General features: G+C 39.8%; 1 protein-coding gene across 1 annotated transcript in view; it reads right to left on the bottom strand.

Annotated features, from left to right (window-relative positions):
• Nucleotides 1-22,972, bottom strand: part of ROS1 (ROS proto-oncogene 1, receptor tyrosine kinase) — a 113,805-nt gene that overhangs the window by 69,895 nt on the left and 20,938 nt on the right. Inside the window, exons 5-17 of the mRNA XM_070449921.1 lie at nucleotides 21,362-21,422; nucleotides 18,913-19,061; nucleotides 17,818-17,956; nucleotides 14,686-14,887; nucleotides 13,955-14,031; nucleotides 12,365-12,487; nucleotides 12,017-12,201; nucleotides 10,724-10,821; nucleotides 8,645-9,141; nucleotides 7,072-7,284; nucleotides 6,262-6,372; nucleotides 5,111-5,289; nucleotides 2,772-2,963 (exon numbers count right to left, since the gene is read on the bottom strand). Of these exons, the coding sequence (XP_070306022.1) occupies nucleotides 2,772-2,963; nucleotides 5,111-5,289; nucleotides 6,262-6,372; nucleotides 7,072-7,284; nucleotides 8,645-9,141; nucleotides 10,724-10,821; nucleotides 12,017-12,201; nucleotides 12,365-12,487; nucleotides 13,955-14,031; nucleotides 14,686-14,887; nucleotides 17,818-17,956; nucleotides 18,913-19,061; nucleotides 21,362-21,422 (2,226 nt within the window). The remainder of the gene's footprint in view (nucleotides 1-2,771; nucleotides 2,964-5,110; nucleotides 5,290-6,261; nucleotides 6,373-7,071; nucleotides 7,285-8,644; nucleotides 9,142-10,723; nucleotides 10,822-12,016; nucleotides 12,202-12,364; nucleotides 12,488-13,954; nucleotides 14,032-14,685; nucleotides 14,888-17,817; nucleotides 17,957-18,912; nucleotides 19,062-21,361; nucleotides 21,423-22,972) is intronic.

Here is a 22,972-nt window from a genome sequence, read left to right as displayed (position 1 = left end):
CAGATATTGCTTCTAGAAGTTGAGGAAGTAAAAAAAAAATTTGTCTTAGAATCATTTCTCTTAATATACTAGTGCATTTTTTAGATTGAGTTATAAAATATAACTTAATTATTGAGTGATTGTTCTCACTACTTCCCATGAATTATCTCATTTAATCATCACAACAACCCTAAGAGGGAGGAAAGTTGTTAATATTCCCATTTTTCAGTTAAGGAAACAGTTATAGAAAAGTCAAATAACTTTCCTAGGAGCTGCATTTCCTAGGAGCAGTCAGTAGCAGAAATTGACTAAAAATAATAAAACACCTAATAATCACCCAAGAAGAAGTTCTAAAATATCCAATAGAAATCCTAAAGACTATAAAAATGCTTTTAAAGTGTGAGATTTCAGATTGATTATATTCTCTGCAGCCAAAGATGGAGAAGCTCTACACAGTCAGCAAAAACAAGACTGGGAGCTGACTGTGGCTCAGATCATAGACTCCTTATTGCCAAATTCAGACTTAAATTGAAGGAAGTAGGGAAAATAACTAGACCTTTCAGGTATGACCTAAATCAAATCCCTTATGACTATACAGTGGAAGTGAGAAATAGATTTAAGGGACTAGATCTGATAGAGTGCCTGAAGAACGATGGACGAAGTTTTGTGACATGCAAAAAAGCAAAATGGCTGTCTGAGAAGGCCTTACAAACAGCTGTGAAAAGAAGAGAAGTGAAAAGCAAAGGAGAAAAGTAAAAATATACCCACTTGAATGCAGAGTTCCAAAGAACAGCAAGGAGAGATAAGAAAGCCTTCCTCAGTGATCAGTGCAAGGAAATAGAGGAAAACAATAGAATGGGAAAGACTAGAGATCTCTTCAAGAAAATTAGAGATACCAAGGGAACATTTCATGCAAAGGTGAGTTCGATAAAGGACAGTAATGGTATGGATCTAACAGAAGCAGAAGATATTAAGAGGTGGCAAGAATACACAGAAGAACTGTACAAAAAAGATCTTCACAACCCAGATAATCATGATGGTGTGATCACTCACCTAGAGCCAGACATCCTGGAATGTGAAGTCAAGTAGGCCTTAGGAAGCATCACTACGAACAAAGCTAGTGGAGGTGATGGAATTCCAGTTGAGCTATTTCAAATCCTGAAAGATGATGTGGTGAAAGTGCTGCACTCAATATGCCAGCAAGTTTGGAAAACTCAGCAGTGGCCACAGGACTGGAAAAGGTCAGTTTTCATTCCAATCCCAAAGAAAGGCAATCCCAAAGAATGCTCAAACTACCACACAATTGCACTCATCTCACACGCTAGTAAAGAAATGCCCAAAATTCTCCAAGCCAGGCTTCAGCAATATGTGAACCGTGAACTTCTAGATGTTCAAGCTGGTTTTAGAAAAGGCAGAGGAACCACACATCAAATTGCCAACGTCTGCTGGATCATCAAAAAAGCAAGAGTTCCAGAAAAATATCTATTTCTGCTTTACTGACTATGCCAAAGCCTTTGACTATGTGGATAAACTGTGGAAAATTCTGAAAGAGATAGGCATACCAGATCACCTGACCTGCCTCTTGAGAAACCTGTATGCAGGTTGGGAAGCAGCAGTTAGAACTGGACATGGAACAACAGCATGGTTCCAAATAGCAAAAGGAGAACATCAAGGCTGTATATTGTCACCCTGCTTATTTAACTTATATGCAGAGTACATCATGGGAAACGCTGGCCTGGAAGAAGCACAAGCTGGAATCAAGGTTGCCAGGAGAAATATCAATAACCTCAGATATGCAGATGACACCACCCTTATGGCAGAAAGTGAAGCCTCTTGATGAAAGTGAAAGAGGAGAGTGAAAAAGTTGGCTTAAAGCTCAACATTCAGAAAACGAAGATCATGGCATCTGGTCCCATCACTTCATGGCAAATAGATGGGGAAACAGTGGCTGACTTTATTTTTTGGGGCTCCAAAATCACTGCAGATGGTGACTGCAGCCATGAAATTAAAAGACGCTTACTCTTTGGAAGGAAAGTTATGACTAACCTAGACAGCATATTAAAAAGCAGAGACTTGACTTTGCCAACAAAGGTCCGTCTGGTCAAGGCTATGGTTTTTCCAGTGGTCATGTATGGATGTGAGAGTTGGACTGTGAAAAAAGCTGAGCACCGAAAAATTAATGCTTTTGAACTGTGGTGTTGGAGAAGACTCTTGAGAGTCCCTTGGACTGCAAGGAGATCCAAACAGTCCATCCTAAGGGAAATTGGTCCTGGGTATTCATTGGAAGGACTGATGCTGAAGCTGAAACTCCAGTACTTTGGCCACCTCATGTGAAGAGTTGACTCATTGGAAAAGACCCTGATTCTGGGAGGGATTGGGGGCAGGAGGAGAAGGGGACGACAGAGGATGAGATGGCTGGATGGCATCACCGACTCGACGGACATGGGTTTGAGTAAACTCCAGGAGTTGGTGATGGACAGGGAGGCCTGGCATGCTGAGTTTCATGGGGTTGCAAAGAGTCAGACATGACTGAGTGACTGAACTGAACTGAAAGTGTGAGTTCATTCAAGATAAAGCAAAATATAAAAATCTCCATATTATATTTTATTTAATCAATTTTAACAATCAAATAAGACTTAGAGAAATTTGGTTACACCAAGATCTTATCATAGTAGTATTTCCTTTTGAATTCTACCTGAAGTATTCACAGCAAGTGGAAATAGTATTATTATAATTATACACAGCATTATTTAGTATAATTAAATATCAGATCTTATTTTTTTAACTTTCACCTTTTTCCCAGAAAACCAAGGCTGTGCCTGTAATACAAGTGGACTTTCTCCATTTAGCCTGGTACTTTCAACTGAATATAATGTGGTCCAATAGAGATATCCACCAACTGAGTCCACCACCATATCATTTACCAGCAACTTCACGTAAGTCACAATGTCTGTGTGTCCTGTCAACACAGACTGCCTTTGAATCTATAAAACAATCATAACTCAGTTAGTGATTTTCAAACGGCATCATTATTTCTGAATAGTTTATTGCAATTGTTAGTAAATTACTGCATTCATCCATTCATTTCTCCAGCCATAAATATTTACTGGCACTCTATGCTTTGTCATGTGCCTAGCTTCAGGAATGTAATTACAAGGAAGCTTACTCCTTTTCATGTCTCTGAAGAGAAAGGAGATACACTTATTTTGAGTTAATACTTGTTCTCCCTAATCATATACCTAGACAATCAACACATAATCAAAACATAAGAATGTATTGGATTAGACTCCCAAAGATGTACACTCCAAATAGTGATGTCTCTGCTTGCTCCTCTCTGTCTGTTTAATCTCCCTAATATTAATTACTGTCATTATTGAGTACCTATTATATGCCAGGCACTGTACTTCTTTTTTATCTTTAAACTGTTAGTTATTATAACCCTCACATTAAGCCTATAAAGAATTTCTATTTCCTACTTTTTCACAAGTAAACTGTGTTCAAAGAGGTGAAGTGATTTTTCAAGAAGTTAAATCATTTTATAAGAAACAGAGCAAATACTTGAAACCAGTTTTTGTACTACTCTTCCATTTCCTCCTTCAAAACTAGTCCATTTTCAGAAGCATTCTCTGATTAACCCCACTCAGCTCCATTCTGCCTACAAGTCATTGGCACTTATGAATTCAGGCTATACCATATTACTTTGCTTCTAAATACAATGCTCTGTCCTTGGGGAAGGAAATGGCAACCCACTCTAGTATGCTTGCATGGAAAATCCCATGGACAGGAGCCTGGTGGGTTGCAGTCTATGGAGTCACAAAGAGTCAGGCACGACTGAGCGCACATAACAACAATGTTGTTGCTGTATGCTTCTTTTAATGATTCCTGATGTTTTCTTTTCTTGGCACTGGTCTTGGTTGTGGCATGTGGGATCTAGTTTCCTGACGAGGACTCAAACCCAGGCCCTCCGGGAATTGGGAATGTGGAGTCTTAGCCACTGGCCCACCAAAGAAGTCCCCATGAATTTATTTTTATGTCATGAAAAGAGCAGGGGCAAGTGGTGATGGTTGCACAGCACAGAACATACTAAAAACCGCTGCATTTTATGTAATCAAAGGGTGAGTTTTATGGTACATAAATTATATCTCAACAAAGCTGATATTCTTTTTTCAAGGGCAGAGACAGGACTACTATTTTCCTCATATTCTCTATTATGCCTGTTTTCAAGGCTCTAAACATACTGGTAACAGATAATGGATAAATAAACAAACAGACATGTGCCCTCCTGACTAGAAAATGAGTTTTGTACCATAAAACCAAAATGAATTTTTCATATCATAAAACTGAAACAGTTTTTTTCTTGATCTGTTAGACCGTTGATCTCATCATCTACCGTTCTTTTCTTCAGCGTGCACAACGCACAGGATGCCTTCATCTTGCCCCCGAATCCCACCCTGTCCGCCCTCCACAGTGGCCCTGAGCCTGGCACGGATGCACGGCATCGACCTAGCTCCCTGCTCCCTGGCTTCCAGGGAGGATCAACCAATGGACGCAGTGGCAGAAGATCAGAGTTCCGAAGAAAGGAGGGCTGGAGGTACATAGGTACTATCGTATCACCGCTTGCTGGACTACACCTTTTGACAATGGCTGGTTTTCATGTCGGCAACTCTGCTAAAGCTACAGCCCTTGCCTTTCCTTCCCGGCTTTCCCTTGTCTTTTATGCCTAGAGGCAGTAATATCCTCCCACACTTGCTAGCCCAGAGCATGCTTCACCGTCCTATGCTCATTTTCCTTAGCCCCGACCATACTGTTGAAAATAGTCCCCTCACTTAGTTTCTTTTCATTATGCCTTTGGGGTGTGCCATCTTCCCCAGGACACTACTCCACCGGTGAACATTTTAATATATTTATTTCAAGATATTACTGAAAATATATGACTAATCAAATACTGATATAGAATTTCCTTTCTACATAAATATTTTAATTAAAAGGTGAGTAAGCTTACAGACAAATATTAAGTAAATAATAACATGGGTGAAACACAAGTATGAAAAAAATCATGAAAATGACATTCCAGTCACTGAAGTGGGTAGGCATTGTTTGAGAACATGTAGGATGTCAGGCTTTAACTTACCACATAGGTCTTTCCAGCCCAGTAGAGAAAGTGACCCAGCCACTCAAAAGCTAAAGCCCCTGCTCCTGCAATGTTGGGTATGTGATAATTCTCTGAGATGTCTGTCCCATTCAGCAGCCATACATAAACATCACCTTTCATGTCGCTGTAGTAGAGGCTGTTGTTATACCAATCCATGTCTCAAAACAAAGTGAATTGGTAGCAGTTATTTTTTCATGTATGCCAGTGTAAACATAGCACGTCAGCAAATCACACATGCACCTCACCAATAACAGAGATATTCACTAGAGCTTCAGAGATGTGTCAAGAATGTTTCAATAATATTATTCTAAAATCTTAAGCCCTGGAACTAGACACAGGAACTATTATTCATTGAGCATCTCCTCTTTGCCAACATTGTCCCGGGCACTTATATATCTCACTCAACTCTTAAAGGTCTAAAGTAGAAATCATTTCCATTTTTTGACATGGCAAACCCAAGACTAAGTGAAATTATCTGTTTTGCCTGAGGTCTCACAGATGAAAAGAGGAGGAACCCAAACTTGAGCCAACTTCAAAGTATCATTCTTTCCATTAATACCATACCACCTCCTAAGTCCAACTCATTTTGGTCAGAAGTGCTATGGTAATTTTTAATGACCAAATAAAGAAATCAAATAATTAGATAATTATGGAAGATGCCATTAAGTAACAAATGGGTAGTTTTGCCTTAGGCATTTATTACATAATCTTCTTTGCCATGAAATTCTTTCTTATGCTTTATTTAGAACTTCACATAGCTGTTCTGTGCTCCCATCTTATAGCAAACTCATAACAAATTACTTAACTATAGCTACCTTCATGGAACAAGATAGTCTGTTACTTTGAGATGATATTGAGAGATTAAAATACATGAGAAGTATATCAAAGCCTTCCTGAAATGGGCATACATCATTAAATAACCTCACATTTGGTGGAGTAATAAATGGCCCTCATCCTTGAGAACAGACATTTTCTTCATCATGTCACTGGCGGTATAATTCAGTCAATATTTTTTCCTTTCATTATTGATCTAATATTAAAACACTCAATTCTTTTGATTGGTCGAATATCTCAGAAAGTCTAACAAGTAGAAACCTGCCATCCAAGTGTACAGGGAGCTTGGTGTTTACCTGACACATTTGCTATATCAGAGGATAGGAATTCTCCCGGGCCAAAGCTATTTAATGGCTTACTCCAAAGTCCATCTTCTTTCACAGCCATGATAAATGGTGGTTCTGCAGCTGTTTGGTTTAAAAAAATTGAAAGAAATATCACAGAAAACATGCATTTTTAGGTACACATCTTGTTTGTTAGATTTCTTTTATAAAGTAAATCAGCATTTTGAAAACTACACTGGAAGTATATGAATAATTGTATCTGCTTAAAAGAATATGCTATCATATTAAACACACTTTGATTTTTATGTAAATATTTGTAATTGAATGTGAAGAGAAATGTGTATTGATGCTGCCACTATAGCAATGTCACATCATGGCAAATTTTTTTGTTGTTTTGCTTTAGCTATTGGTGATATTCAGAAGCAACAGTAGTATAAATGGGTCAGTTCTTTCCATTTTCTTTCAACCAACAGGACAGAATTAAACATAATTCACAGCCCCTCAACTTCTCTCGTTGAGACTTTCAGCATCCAAGCAGTGCTACAGCTTAATAAGCCATGAGAAAGGAGAAAACCACGAAGAAGAAGAAAATTATATTGTTTGTTCAAAAACATCTTGGACAGTATAAAATAGAACGTTAGAAACATTAATATCACACTGTGCTTTACTTGTTTTCCGAATGTCAGAAAATAAACATGCTCAAGGGGTCAATGCACCCTCATTCTCATTTCTTTACCACATCTAAGGTGAGAAATTTTAAAGAAGACAGGGATAAAGCCTTTTTTGTCAGAATCACTCCCTAAATCAAGAGCATTCTCTCACCTGGTACCAGAGTAGTTCCCACTGAGGGCTCTGACCAAGGGCCTGGCCCCTTGGGAGAACTTGCTCTCACAGAAACCTCATATTTTGTAGCACTCTGAAGGTCATGTACATTAAGGATGGTCCCACTTATATTAGAGAACACGTGAGTGGTTTCAGGAAGGTCTTGAGTTGATACTTTCACCTCATAAGTCCAGTCCTGCCAGGCAGAAGGACCTATGCAGAAGAGTTAAACAATATTACTGACTAGGATGACGTCAGCAAGGGCAAACAAAGGATTGTCTGTAAACTTATCTACAGCTTCACCTTGAGTGGAAGGATAATTGGGCCTGTTACCCCTTAATCACCAGGGTTAACAATGACATGATTAGGACAGTGGCCATTCTGCTCACTTATTTTGTCTCATCAAAGGACACATCTTGCCAACAAACAGGAGGCCACTGTTCACCTCTGTGTGCAGTGTGACTGGCTGCAAAGAACTATCAGAAGGGTGTACTATACAAGCTCCTAATAAACAAACACTTAATGATGAATCTCTAATATTATTCCAGTGTCAGCAGAGTATCACTCTCCGAGAAGCCCAAAAAATAAAAATTAAAAACTTTTGTTAATTCATTTTCAGCCATCTTTGAGATATACAACAAACAGACATAATTAACTTGGTCTTAAAGTAAAAGTAGCCAGTGTTTGCTAGAGGACCAGAGGTTGGCAAAATACAGCCCACAGGCCAAATCTGGCCCACTGCCTGTTTTTATAAATAAAGTTGTAATGGAACACAGTCACAGTGACTTATTTACATATTATCTAGGGCTGCTTACATACCACAAAGACAGAGTTGAGTATCTATCCCAGAAACTGTATGACCCACAAAACTGAAAATATTTATTATCTGGTCCTTCTTTTATTAAAAGAAAAAGAAATTGCCAACTGCTATGCTAAATACTGTTCTGGGTTCTACCTATGCATCTTAATTTGGTCTATATGACAATCCCTTAGAAGGATATAATTAATATTTTTATTTCCAGTAGTGGAAACGTGCATGAAGTGGTTAAGTAACTTGCCCAGGTCATTCTGCTAATAATTGATGAGACTAGCCTTTGAATCCGTGCAGGCTGGCTCTAGAGCCCACCTGCATACCCACCGCACATGCTGCCTCTCCAGAGATGAAAATTCAAGTCCCGAGAGTTTTAGGCTCAAATTCATGCAAGGTCTCCCTGGATACAAAATCTCAACCCAAGTGTTCCATCCTCCTGGCTAATGCATTCCCTCCAACTAGAATGTCAGTGCCTGGCTCCAAGGAGACACTCAATAAATGTTCCAACCTTTCTGTTGGGATGTAGATGATGAAATATAGAAATTTTCTTAATCTATCAAAATTGATAAATATAGAACAAACGTTATAACACTGTGTGTATGTGTTGGAGGGGGGAAGAGACAGAGAGAGAGCTAAGGAGGGCTTTGGGTTAATGGCCAAATAATCATATAAGGGCTCTCAAAGTTGAGTGGCCATGCCAAGCCTATTAAGTCTTCCTCTCCTTCCGACAAGGCCAGCCTCCAGGTGGGACAGGGAACTCACTGGCTCCGACGGCGAGCGTGGGGGGCTTCCACTGAACCAGGGCCTGGTGGGAGCCGAACAGCACGGAGACCTGCTGCGGGCGGCCTGGCAGCGGGTGTGGCTGGGTGTATGAGCCAAAGATGACCAAGTTGCCAAAGCCAAATTCTTCTATGTGACTCAGGTCACATCCCACGATGAATTCATTAAAAGACAGCGAATCCTGTTGGAAAACGGCCTTGCCATCTGTGACCAGGAAGTCATTGTTTTCACAAGCGAAGCTCTTCACATCAGTAAAGGGGACATGAGGTAGGACGATGTGGGATGCAGAGCCGTCCAGAAAGGTTGACATGAAGACTTGGGCGGTGTCGTTGAAGTAAATGATTCGCTTGGACTGGGGCTTGATTGCAAAGTCCTTTAAAGTGCCACTCTGCACAATATGCATAGCTTCTGAGCCCCCACCGGAGGGCACAGGAAGGTCGACTCTATAAATGCCATCTCGCAGGAGATAAAAGACATACCTGACAGAGGGGCAAAAGAAGCCTGGTGTGAGCCAATACAAGGGTGATGGCAGAACACCACCATTGTCTCATCCTGTTGGGCAATCAGAACCAAGTACCTCCAGAGTGGATAAGTACAGAGTTTCCCAAGATGCAAACTGATAAAGGCATTTATTAAAAACATGCTCTATTCATTTAAGTTAGAAGCTGGAATCCTGGAAAATGTCAGCCCCTCTTATAAGGCTTAATCTCCTAATTATTACATGTGACTTTTTAAGGAATCAGAATTTAAGAACAACAGGGGTCTTTAAAGGTTTTCTAATGAAGTCTACTCTTAAAGGAAAGCATATTATATAAAACGTACATGACTGAACCTGTCATTTATTATAAAACATTTTTCTCCAATACACAGAAATTCTTAGTCAAAATCTGTCAATAAATATTCTATGCATTGTGAATGACAAAATGGGAGAAAACACAAACATTTAAGCCATTTTTAAAAACTTCATGGTATTATTTTGCACAGTTGCTACCCAGCAATACTAGTCCTACGTTTGTATTAGACTAAGTTTTTTGCTGACAAAGGTCCGTATGGTCATAGCTATGGTTTATCCAGTAGTATGGATGTGAGAGCTGGACCATAAAGAAAGCTGAGTGCTGAAGAATTGATGCCTTTAAATTGTGGTGTTGGAGAAGACTCTTGAGAGTCCCTTGGACTGCAGGAGATTAAACAGGCCAATCCTATAGGACATCAACACTAAATATTCATTGGAAGAACTGGTGCTGAAGTTGCAGCTCCAATACTTTGGACACTTGATGTGAAAAGCCAATTCCTGCTGCTGGGGAATATTAAGGGCAGGAGGAGAAGGGGGCAACTGAGGATGAGATGGTTGGATGGCATCACTGATTCAGTGGACTTGAGTTTGAGCAAAGTCCTGGAGACAGTGAAGGACTGCAGTTCATGGGGTCACAAAGAGTCAGATACGACTTAGTAGCTGAACAACAGTAACAAGCTTTTAAAAATATTCACAATTGAGTGAGGCAATAGTGTTAGCATGTTACAAAATCATGATGAAATACCCCACAATTGAGTAAAAACAGCTGGGAAGGACCACCCAAAATCAGCAAAAGAAGTCAGTGGAAGAATGCTAAACCCGTCTCCTGACAGACATGATAGCCAGACCAGAAAAACAAACAGGCACTGAACTGCTCAGCAAGAGAAAATGGTGTAATGAAAAGAGGAAAGATAGGCAGGAAGGGCTTCTCATGGGGAGAGTTGAGGAGGAATAAAACTCTGAGTCATGCATAAAATCATGACAAACCCAAGATGAGAAGCCAGGTCCCTGAGTCCCAGAGAAGAGATTTTTCCCATATGCCCATAATCTACTGCAAAGGAGAAAGGAAAACCTGCTTACCTAGAAAAGTTGTGGATGAAGTTTGAAAGAAATTTCCTCTGGGCTCTATAAGAATGAAAACTTTGCCTGGATTTAATTAAATATGAAATCAGATTGGCTCATCTGGCACTAGGATATTATTAGCAAGCAAGCTTCCCCAAGATTCTTGCCAAAGGAAGAGAATTCACATTTACAAGGCTAACGCTTACCCATTGTATGAATCAGCCACAATTTTTTGAGGTGCAATGTTTGAGGGAGGTGTAATTGTCTCAATGCTTGAGCAGTTCTCTAAATCACAGACACATACCTAGAGAAAAATACATCAGTAGCATTAGTGTCTATAGTCAATTTGGCCAACAAATATTCCTTGAGCAACTGTTCTGTGCTTAGAATTTCACCAGTCACAGAGCACTTTTTGAAAACATAAAAAAGTCCTTAAAAGACAGTTTTATATCTATATCCTAATGATAACCATATCCTCTTGGTATCCATGAAATACAAGTACATATTTTTCATATTTGTGGAGACACTCAACTACTTTTTATTAATATTTTAGCTATATCTAAGCTTATGGGCCTATCTAAGCACTGAAGTATTGATGCTTTTGAACTGTGGTGTTGGAGAAGACTCTTGAGAGTCCCTTGGACTGCAAGGAGATCCAACCAGTCTATCCTAAAGGAAATCAGTCCTGAATATTCATTGGAAGGACTGATGTTGAAGCTGAAACTCCAATACTTGGGCCACCTGAGGCGAAGAGCCTCATTTGAAAAGACCTTATTTGAAAAGCCTTATTTGAAAAGACCCTGATGTTGGGAAAGACTGAAGGCAGCAGAAGGGGACAACAGAGGATGAGATGGTTGGATGGCATCACCAACTCAATGGACATGCATGAGTTTGAGTAAACTCTGGGAGTTGGTGATGGACAGGGAAGCCTGGCGCCCTGCAGTCTATGGGGTGGCAAAGAGTCAGACACAACTGAGCAACCGAACTGAACTGAAGCTTATGGGCTTCCAGCAACAGTGACTGAGACCAGTCTCTCTTTCAAAAAAGGAAACTTGAAACACAGCATACTGTGTCCTCTCAAAGATTTGATAATACCAATATTTTCAGAGTCCTACTAAAGTTATCCATGATTATTACATAATTACAAAATGCTCTCAGCTGATTTTAATCAAGATTGGCAGTTGTTACCTAGTGATAATTCAGGTACCACTGTCTCATGGAAGTCAAATTATCATTAGTGAAAACTCACAGCTCTAAAAAATCATAAGAAAGATGATTTAATGGTATATCAGAACTAAGTAAAGTACTTAGTACTAGGTAAAGTCTAGACCCTCCTGTAAGACTCTATGTATGTTTCATTGCTAACCCAGTACCTAAAACATAGTAAACACTCAATGATTAATTATTGGAAGAAAGAATTATATTTACTTATATTAATATGTCAAGATATGCATTTGATTTTTAATATCTAGTTTTTCACTTTAAATTCTCAGACTAACCAGTTCATCCATGATGAAATACATTTTCTGATAAAGCCAGTCTAGGGAGATGGAAGAAATTAATCCTGAACCTCTGTAAAAAATTCTCAGGCCAGACACATCAGACATGTTGGCAGCGTCCTTCACCCATATGAGAGTTCCTTCAGAGAAATAAACAACTTGCTGGTGGACATGAACTGATATTCCTGGAAAAGTGATGCACATACATGTGTTACTATGTAACAACCAGACACAACACTGACACTAAAGAGAACTAATTTATTTAATCTTTAATGAAGGTATTAAAGTTGAAGTCAACCTGGATCTTTCCTTACACATTAAGGAAACATTTTTCTCTATTACACTGACCTGTAATATTATGGTGTGTGGCATCTGACTGAAGGCAATGTGCTTCATCTACTAAATGTTTTAAAGATCTCTTTCTTAGAGAAGTTTTCCTGGATAAAAAGAGCCACTGTTCCTCTTCTTGATCTAAAACAACACGACTTTATAGACAGACAGACCAATCATATACATATTGACACAAAAAAGATCAATACCACCCTTAAAAACAAGGGGACTGGCACATGGAAGAGCTTCGCCAGATACTCTCTGAAGATACTGGGGTATTTCAACTGTGGTATAAATCACATTCTATGATTGGGGTGGGAAATACTGTGTCAACCAAGTAGGATTTCTGGGTATGTGCCCTTGAATGCCCTCAAAATAACATCACATGCAGTATCACTGTTCTCAACAGCCTTGCCCAAATAGGAGCTCAGCTCATTATCCTCCACCCTGGGACTCTGACTGCTTGGTGGAGGTGGTCCAGCTCAGGCTGGAGGGGTTGGTTGCATAATACACACATATAGACAGACTTTGGTTGCCTCCGTTTTGTCTTCAATTATCTCTCCCTTTGAGGCAGGAGAAAAGGCTGTAGTAGTGAAATTTGAGGACTGCAGAACTATGCGTGATGTCCTATTCGACTGGATACTGATGCATTGTGCCTTGATCAACACTTTGAGGGTAATTAATAAATGTTATGCAGTAATCACAGTAATAACGACTTTAAACCTGCTCTATATTTAACTCGTCCTTTGGATGCTTCTTGCATAACAAAAATACCTCTCCTTTCCTAGAGTCTAGTAACAGCCAAAGAAACTAAAGGTTAGTAATGGATGACATTCAATAAATACCCACTGGCATATCTGGGGGCAGATTCAGGGAATGGGAGGTCAGGTCAGCAAACAGGGTTGCCATGAAGACAGAAAACACACTCCTAGTAGTTTGAGTTTTCATGGGTTATTCGAAACTCTTTGAACTAACTTTCCCCAAAATATTTCGGTTGCTTCTTAGCATTTTCTTATGTTAAAATTTTGCTTACATGGGTATCATGCAGTAAATATTTGGTCTCCCAAGGCAAACATTAAAATGCTGAAGCCGGGGGGGAAAAAAAAAGGTATTTGCCAAATAATAACAAAAGTTAATTTGGTAGTTTGAATATTCAGAATAGTAAAATGTAACTTACTAAGTCCAGATAGATTTCAAAACCTAAAGGAAACTGGAAGAAAAAGATATCTGATCTTTATTAAATGATGACCCATAAAACGGAGGTTAGGATACATGTATTCCCTAAGTATGTAAATGAAAGTCACAATCACTAGTGACTTTAACTGAAACCAAGAGTTTGCTTGGGACCATTTTTTTAATTCCTTTTTTTTTCTTTTTTAACATCAAATTTCAGTGTGAAAACTTTGCTCTAACAACTAACTCCTGTTTGTCAGATGGGACTGATTTCTCATTTAAAATTGAAACTTATCAAGTTTTCACAAGACAGTGTTATTTGGGCAGACGAGTAGGGGCTTAAAGAACACTGGATGACTCAGGACCTGTAAGACCTGAACCCACCCTTCCATCCCTCAACTTCTCAGTAACAGGAGGCACACCCCCAGTCTATACCTGCTGGAGATGAAGTGGTAATACTAGATTCTGCTTCCGGCCCCTCACCAACTTCATTTACTGCTGCAATAGAAAACCTATTCCAAAAACAATTTGGAGAGATGTGTTTTACATGGCATGGTGTGAACATAGGATAAAAATAGAAGGAGCAATAACGTTTCTATTTAAAGGACAAGGTGGCAATGTGCGTATCTAATTACTTGGTGCGCTGCACCAATGACCATCTATCATGTCCTTGTTTGCGTTCCCCACAGAATAGTTCAGGGTCACAGAGGTCGAAAACTGAACTCTGCTATCTGCATGACCCTCATTCATGCTCTAATTTATGGAGGGCTTAGTTAATGCTAGAAAAGCTAACAATAATAAAATAATTCCCTTAACAGTTAATGTAAAAATACCATTAACAGAATCCTCTTTACTTTTTTCATGTTGGATTAAATGAAGAAATTATATTGATGGTGCTTATGTTGTCTTTTTTAGCTCATATTTATTAGCCCACATTTGTATTTTTCTCTGAATATAATAGAAATGCTTGAAAATGCTTTTGCTTAGGATGGTGTAATCTAATGAGCATACAAACTTGAGGAAAACCACAACTTCAAACCAGCAGCACAAAGTCAATGAGACTTCTCAAAATAACATTTTAAGTTATTTTGTAGCCATATTTCTTAGATAATTATCATGAATGCACCCATGCTGGTCACATTCTTCACGTACCACTAAATTCTTACCTGTAGGTGGTATTTGGTAGAGTGGAGTAAAACTGGAAACTGGTTCCCTGTGTCCCTGAATCTAATTTCTGATTTTTGCTGATCAGCCTTAAGTTGTAGCCCAAAATATGTCCACCTGGGAATTGAGGTGGAGCCCAACTGACTTCCACCGTGTCGGGACTTGAGCTTTCAATATTCCTAATGAAAGGAGCAGTTTCAGGAACTAGAAGAGATAATGGTAACACCATGAGCAGAAAATATACAGAGAAAAATGTAATAGGGTAGGGTAATAAAAGTCTTGTTTTTTGAAAACTTAGCATAAATGAAATATTTTCTTTAATAGTCGTAATAAGTGGTAGGAGGTGATAATCTATGAACCACAATTCTTGATCCCTAAACAATATCAATTAGCTACTCTTCTAAGGGACTCTTTAAAGAAAGTGTTATTTCCTCACTTCTAATTTATGCAATAAAATTAAATGTGGAAGTATACAAATAGGATAATGCTGTAGGGGTGGGGGTGGGGGGGGGAACTGTTAAAAATCTCCAGATACCTGACTGAGTTGAAACACGGTATGGAACCAAGTTAGGAAGGAGAAGAGGCTCTGTAACAAAACTGAAGTCAATGATTAACATGAGTTGAAAGAAGTAAGGCCTGGGGCCTTTTCCCTCACTAGAGTCCTGTGTCCCGTCCAGTTCTAGCTAAAGATAGGGATTTAGATAAGCCTGGATTAGAACAGTCTGCTTCCCTTTTGCTGGCATTGGCTCTGCTGACCCAGACGGTACTCTCCTCCCCCCAGCTCTCAAGGTCCCCCAAATCCAGGGGGGGGATTTTCTGTGCCTTAGCAGCATCCCTTCCCTCACGAAGGACGAAAAGGAGCATGCATTTGCTAACCAAGCATTCACCCACAGACTGTAGCATCTACCCCGGTGCCAAAGAACAGAAAGGAAAACAAATGATCTAACAGCCTCTCTTCCCGCCCAGTCCCCACCTGCTTTCCATACCTCCTAGGCCCTGCAGCTTCACCCGTTTGTGTCCTCTTTTCATAGAAAGACAGACTGGTGTCACTTTGCTGTTCAGCAGGCTCTCTCCTTCTAACAACTTTTGGCAGGTTGCACTGCATCACCCCTGTCCCCTTAGAGCGGGGAGAGAGACCTCAGTGCAGCCCTCCCACTGGCTGTGTTTTTAAAAGGCCCTTCAACTGATGTGGTTCCTCCCCAACTCTCAGACTGAACTTGAGCGAACACAAATGTCATTGCCTCACTCCTCAGCTCCGCACACTAAGTGACTCAGCTGAACAGGGAAGTAGGAATCATCTCCTAGCAAATTGGAATCAGGATGTCAGAAAACCTAACTCTTTAGTCCACACACAGACAGGCATGACCTACCCCGCTGCAAGTACATTCCATGCCACCTCTGTGGCAAGTTGTGAGTAGTCCAAATCTCCTGACAAAAGTCGTCTCTGAAAAGGCTGGTCAGGTTAGGCAAGGTAATTATTCCACCTGATTAAGAAATTATCTTCATAAGGGCCCCAATTAAAAGGTGATGATAACCATCTAAAGTCATATATTTCCCATAGCTGAAAGAGAAAAGGGCCACAAGGTGATGGAACACAAAATGGATAACTCTATAAGTTTTGATGTGGCTAAAAAAGTGAGACAGAATTGAAGCATGAGATGTTATCCATGGAAAGGATACCCAGTATAAGAACTGAAACATGTGGAGGGTATTTGGGCTTGCATATCCAGAGAAAGACTCAGTAATGGAAAGCAAAATTTGCCTTCTTCACTACTTTGACTTAACTAGCCATCTGCCCTGGACCACAGTGTATCTCCAGTACTGGAAAATGTTCCCATACTGTTGGAGTTCATGAGGCACTGCTCTGAACAAAAAGGATCTATATATTCTACTCTGATCTGGAACATTTCAAATGTTGCCCCAGACCCGTGTCTAATCTGAGGTCCTGAGGATGGTCAGGGAACAATCAGCAGAGGGACCCCATGTACCCTAAAATCTGATAAGCAAAAAGAAAGGCACTAATCAGGGAGAGGGAAAATGCCCCAACCAGCTTCATCAGCTGTCCTGCTGAGGTTTGGTCCAAGGCCTAGTTCAATGTGAGGGTCTCTGCACGCAGCTGATCCTCCAGAACTGAGGGGTAGGGACATCCACCATCTGGCTTGGAATAAGCCCTCCCAAGTCCCCTCGGCTAACTCAGATGTTGAGAACAGCAGCAACACTCCCTGAATGTATTCCCCTGGCATTTATCGCTCTGAAAGGCTCTGGGTTTGAATCCTTTTCCCAGTATGGAAGTCAAATCTTTGAAAGAAGTAATCAGAAAATGTTCCAACATATCGACTATTTTTTAAAATAATCTCTAACCAAAAGTTGAAGTACAATAATAACCTCCCAGCTGGTCTTGCTTCCTCTGTACTTCCCAGTCTCTACCACTCAATATCATTCAATGCATTGTATGTGTATTTGCCAATTATCTTTTTAAGGAGAATTAGAAGCAATTACTCCTTTAGAACCTTCCATAACTCCTAATCACATAATAAGGCTTATTCTGACCAATTTCTTTAATGTACTCCCTATTTTTCATGGACAGGCCCTGCTCAAAGCATTTTTCTTACCATAGCAACCTACTGTCTTCCTACTCACAGTATACTTCCCTTATTTATTAGATTTACTGTCAAGGGAATTTCCTTTCCACCAAAATGAGAACTTCACTAGGGCAGAGATTTTTGTTTTGATCAGAGGTATTGTGAGCACCTGAGCTTCCCTGGTGGGTCAGATGGTAAAGAATCTGCCTGCAATGTGGGAGACCTGGGTTCAATCCCAGGGTCAAGAAGATCCCTTGGAGAAGGAAATGGCAGCCCACTCCAGTGTTCTTGCCTGGGAAATCCCAGGGAGAGAGGAGCCTGGTAGGCTACAGTCCATGGGGATCACAAAAAGTCGGACAGGACTGAGCGACTAGCACTTTCACTTTTCATGGTGAGCACCTCGAGGACGACTTGACACCCAGTTACGTACCCCATTGCTAGATGGATTGATTAACAAACGAATAAATCTATTTCACTATTTAAAATGAAAGTGAACTAAACCAAAGCTTTGGAGTGACTCCTGATTTCTTGAACAAGGCATGCATGCCATACCTCCATGAGGATGAGTCCTGTAACTGGGACTTGGAGGGGAATACAGGTGCAGCTGGGCTGTGAAGATCCAAACCACTCGAAAAACATACTCAGTGAAGGGATGCAGGGGCTCTACCACGTAGGAGAGCTTGGACACGGCCTAATCAACGAGAGATCAAACGTCAGTATTTACGGAATCACTTCTGTATATTGTAACTAAGAGCACAGATTCATTTGTAGATGATGCATGGCCTTCCGGATATGAAGTGATCCAGGACTTCCCTGGGCTCCGACAGTCAAGAATCCACCTGCAATGCAGGAGACCTGGGTGCAATCCCTAGGTCGGGAAGATCCCCTGGAGAAGGGAATGGCTACCCACTCCAGTACTCTTGCCTGGAGAATTCCATGGACAGAGGAGCCTGGAGGGCTACAGGCCACGGGGTCACAAAGAGTGGGACATGACTGAGTGACTTAGCACACACAGCACAGGGCCTGGCAGGCCAGCTGAAAACGAGGCCTGGTGCTCAGAGCTGAGACATCCCGATTTCAGTCCACACAGTTCACACCGAAACTCCTTCCTTCTTCAAACTTGCAAAATTATGGATTCAATTATTTGGCATTTACCTCAAGGCTTTCCTTTCATTTTCTGTGTTAAAATACTTGGTGGCTTGGGACTATTCTCTGAACCTGCTTTTGCTGTCTTAATAGGAACCCGCCTGGGTGACCTCCCTGACCTCCACCTTCGTTGGCCTCATTTCCAATGGGATGGACAGATAATGACCAATGATATGAGTAGTTGGTTATGTGATGCTGAGCTGAAGGAATAATATCTATATCCAATAATATATTTTCCTCAAAAATAAAAGGTTAGCATGAAGAGTAGCAAAGATTGAAGTTCAGCGGTTGGTAAAGCATCCACCTGCCAATGCAGGAGACACAAGAGGCACAGGTTAGATCCATGGATTGGGATCCCCTGGAGTAGGAAGTGGCAACGCACTCCAGTGTTCTTGCCTGGAGAATCCCATGGGCAGAGGAGCCAGGTTGGCTACAATCCATGGTGTCGCAGAGTTGGACATGACTGAATGGGCACGCAGGTACATAGGCAGTGGTTCTTACCTCAGTGTAAGTCCAGCTTCCAGGAAGCTGTGTGTATTTCCACTGAATGATGTATTTTACTCCAGAGATGTTGGCCGATTTCCATCGTAATGTCATACCGTGGCTTCCAATGGAAGAAGCAAAGGGTGCAGTAGGGAGGTCTGCATTTTCTGGGGAGAAAACAAGATTTCATTCACCACATCCCATGTCTGCCGACACAGGACAGCGTGTCCCTGCTTCATCTCAGCACACTCCTGCTACATCTTGCCACAGTTACTCATCTGAACAGTAACTGATGCCTATAATTCAGTTGGTTTATTTCTTTAAATCAGCCAGTTGGTCTGGCAGCTTTTTTCCCCTCATCCTGCCTGCATGCTTAGTCGTGTCCAACTCTTTGTGACCCTTTGGATGTAGCCCACCAGGCTCCTCTGTCCATGGGGTTTTCCAAGCAAAAATATTGGAGTGGGTTGCCATTTCCTTCTCCAGGGGGTCTTTCTGACCCAGGGATCAAACCTGCATATCCTTTGTCTCCAGCATTGCAGGCAGATTCTTTACCCACTGAGCCATCTAATCTTTGAAAATAGTTTTCCTTACAGGCAAGCAAAATGGAGTGTTCTGAGACTACCTGGTTTTCTCTTGTCATACCACTTCAATATAGTTTAGAGGGGTGGGTGCCAAGGGTATGTGTAGGGCAACAGAACCATCCACTGACCCAGGGCACATATCTCAAGATATTTTAAAATTTTACACTATCTATCTATAGCCCATTGTGTCGAACACATTATTTTTATATGTGCAAGTAACTGTCTGAGCTCCAAAGGATCCTCTATTCTGCTCTTTTTTATTGTGAAATATTTCATGACTTTTAAGCATTAGCAACATTACAATTGGTACATGCAGTTATTGGTACTACTTCCCAGACACTGTGTAAGTGTTAGAATTCTGAATGCCAGAACCATACTCTTTTGATTATTATAGGTTTGCAATAAGTTTGAAATCAGAGAGTATGAATCCTCCAACTTTGTTCTTTTCAGAATTTGGGGTCAGTTGAGATTCCATATAAATTGCAGAATCTGTCTTTCTATCCCATGTAAAACATCTGCAAAAATGTATTTGGAATTTTGATAGGGATTGCATTAAATCTGTAGATTGCTCTGATAATATTGACATCTTGACAATATACCAAGTTTTTAAATTCATGAATGTGGTATATCTTTCCATTTACTTGCATTCTTTAATTTGTTTCAGAAATGTTTTGTGAACATTCCACTTTACAAATCATTCACCTCCTTGGTTAATTTCTAAGTATTTTATTGATGCTATTGTAAATTAAATTTTCACCATAATTTCCTTTTCAGATTTGTGCATAGTAATGCAATTGATTTTCTAGTTTTAACTTTGTTTCCTGCTACTTTGCCAAATTTGTTTATTAGTTCTAACAGGGTATTTTGTGGTATCTTTGGGGTTTTCTGCATATAAGATCATATCATCTGCAAACAAAGATAATTTTACTTCCACCTTTCAAATTTGGATGCCTTTTTCTTGCGTGGTTGCTTTGGCTAGGACATCCACTATTATAGAAGTGGCGAAAGCAGGCATCTTTTCCTGAACTTAAAGGATAAGGTTTCTTCACCACTCTGATTCAGAAGCAAATCAGGATAGCAAGGCAAGATCCACCTGCCAATTTTCATCAACCATTGAAACAAGGACTGTAGCTTATGGAAAAGCCAATCATCTCTTGTTCCGGAAGGAACTGTTTATCTTCCAGTGGGAGGAAAAACTGGGGAATTCTGGAAAAGCTAGCTGCTAACATAGGCTATAGTTTATCAAAGTGTTGATCCTTCAGAAATGACTAGAGAATTAAAACTCTCAGGCAAAATCTCTTAAAGACACCCAACCTGCTCTGAAATAAATCAGAGGGAACTGGGGACATATACAGTCAAGCTCTTTACTTACTCCAAATCTAACACTGAGACGCGTAACTTTTACACATTCTGCAAATTTCCCAACATGTTGTAGGGAGCCATAACTATAGAAGGTACTCAGTCAATTGAATAACTGTGAGCTGAGTAATGAAATTCACATTAAATAAAATATTTCTACACTTTCAGTTCATTAAAACAGTGGCATTTCCTGATATCAAGTTGCTCAGGATTCACATTTGTTTCTCTCATTAAGAGAGAAGTGATTGCATCCACTGAACTGAGGGCAAAATCTCAAATTCTAAACATGTCATGTGCTGTTTCCCCTAATTTTCTCTGAAAGAAGACTTTTGCTGAGTCTCTAAATATGGATTCCACATTTGAAGTTAATAAAAAATATATATTCAATTATATATATAGATAGATATAGATCATACTGAGACATAGAAGTCTAGATATTTTAAGAGATGGCTCATTACCCCTACATTAGGACAGGTACCTGGAGTGGTGTAAATTGTTTTCAATAACAGTTGTGTGAATCTGCTTACCTAGCACTTCCTCTTCATACGCGCCTTCCCCACTGCTGCAGCCGACTTCACAGGATTCTCGCTATGGAAGACAGGCAGCATGCCCATCAGTGCAGCCTTTGTACTGCTTTTGCTCACAAGCTTCAACCAAATTTTGAAATATGAATGCCTGATATATAAGTATACCTGTATATCAAGAATTTGAGCTGTAATACTCAAGTTCCCATTTGCTAGTGGGATTAGAATAACTTTCAGTTTTTTTTGACCATGTCCCAAATTCCAAAATACATGTAACAAAACAACTTTTTACACACATACAAGTTGGTGAAAAAGATTGCTGAAATGGTAGTTTTTTCCCTTTTTTAAACAGTTTCATTGAAATATATTTTACATACCATAAAATCTACCCTTTTAAAGCACATAATTCAGAGGTTTTTAGAACATTCAAAGAATTGTAAAATCATCATTACAATTTGAATTTAGAACATTTTCGTCTCCAAAAGGAATCCTGAGCTGTGATGCAATCTTACATGTTCTATTCTATGTCATTTTATTTATTGTGACTCTTTATTCAGTAAGTTAATTTCATGACCTTCTAATGGGTGACATCCCACAAGGTGACAAAATACTGAGCTCAACAATGCAATTATATGTTTGCTATCTTAGTCAAACGTTTAGTGAGTTACTTACAACTCTAGCCTAAAATGAGTCCTATTTATTTTATGTATCCATGCCTTCCTTGAAAAAGTAAAAGTGAACTGTAAACTTTAGAGCAACTGAACATTTCAATGAATGTCTTAGGGCCAAAGTTAAATTTTAAGGTCTACAAAAACCTAATGGTGATTAACATCTCAACTCATTAACCGAAAAAAGAGTAAACATTTTGGTGGCTGAGACACAAATTTCCTGCAACTTTTAATGTTAACAATTGTTAGGAGGAGAGAAAAAAAGGAGAAAATGCACACATCATAAAACTACAACACAATCATGACCAATCTTCCCGCTCTCATTCGGTTTATAATTATAACACCTAGGACAACATTCTATTGTTTCCCATGATAATAGGGGAAACCATGACTCAATGCACGTACTCTGAATGTCCAGGTAGAGAAGGGCTGTTAATTTGCAAATACTCAACTGTCCCATATTTGATCTGTGCTCTCCGAGGAAGTGGAGCCTGGTAAGCCCAGGTTTGCTTAGTTAAGGATTAAATACCTCAGTCTGGGCTCAGGATAATTTAACTTAAGGGTCTAGTATACTTTTCACATCTTCTTTGAGGTTTCAGTAAAATACACTCAACACATTCATTAACTGCAGAGAATAAATGTACCAAGTGGCGGCAAAATTATCACTAACATGGGATTTTCTTTTCAAGAAAGACAACTCAGGAAGAAGAAAGGAAATGGAATAATGAGTATTTGATAATACAGCTAGTTCTGACCTATCGAGGAGCTTAAATGTTTTGTTTACTTCGATGAAGCTTGCCTTTTTTTCCCAGCTTTATTAAGATAAATGATTACCACCATAGCATTAGTTAACACCTTCATTCCATCATATAATTACCATTTCTGTTTCGTGATGAGAATATTTAAGATCAACTCTTTAGCAGCATTCAAGAACATAATACAGTGT

This window comes from Odocoileus virginianus, chromosome 19 (genome assembly GCF_023699985.2).
Source record: "Odocoileus virginianus isolate 20LAN1187 ecotype Illinois chromosome 19, Ovbor_1.2, whole genome shotgun sequence".
In the NCBI taxonomy this organism is placed as follows: Eukaryota; Metazoa; Chordata; class Mammalia; order Artiodactyla; family Cervidae; genus Odocoileus; species Odocoileus virginianus.
This window is presented reverse-complemented; position numbering and strand designations above follow the sequence as displayed.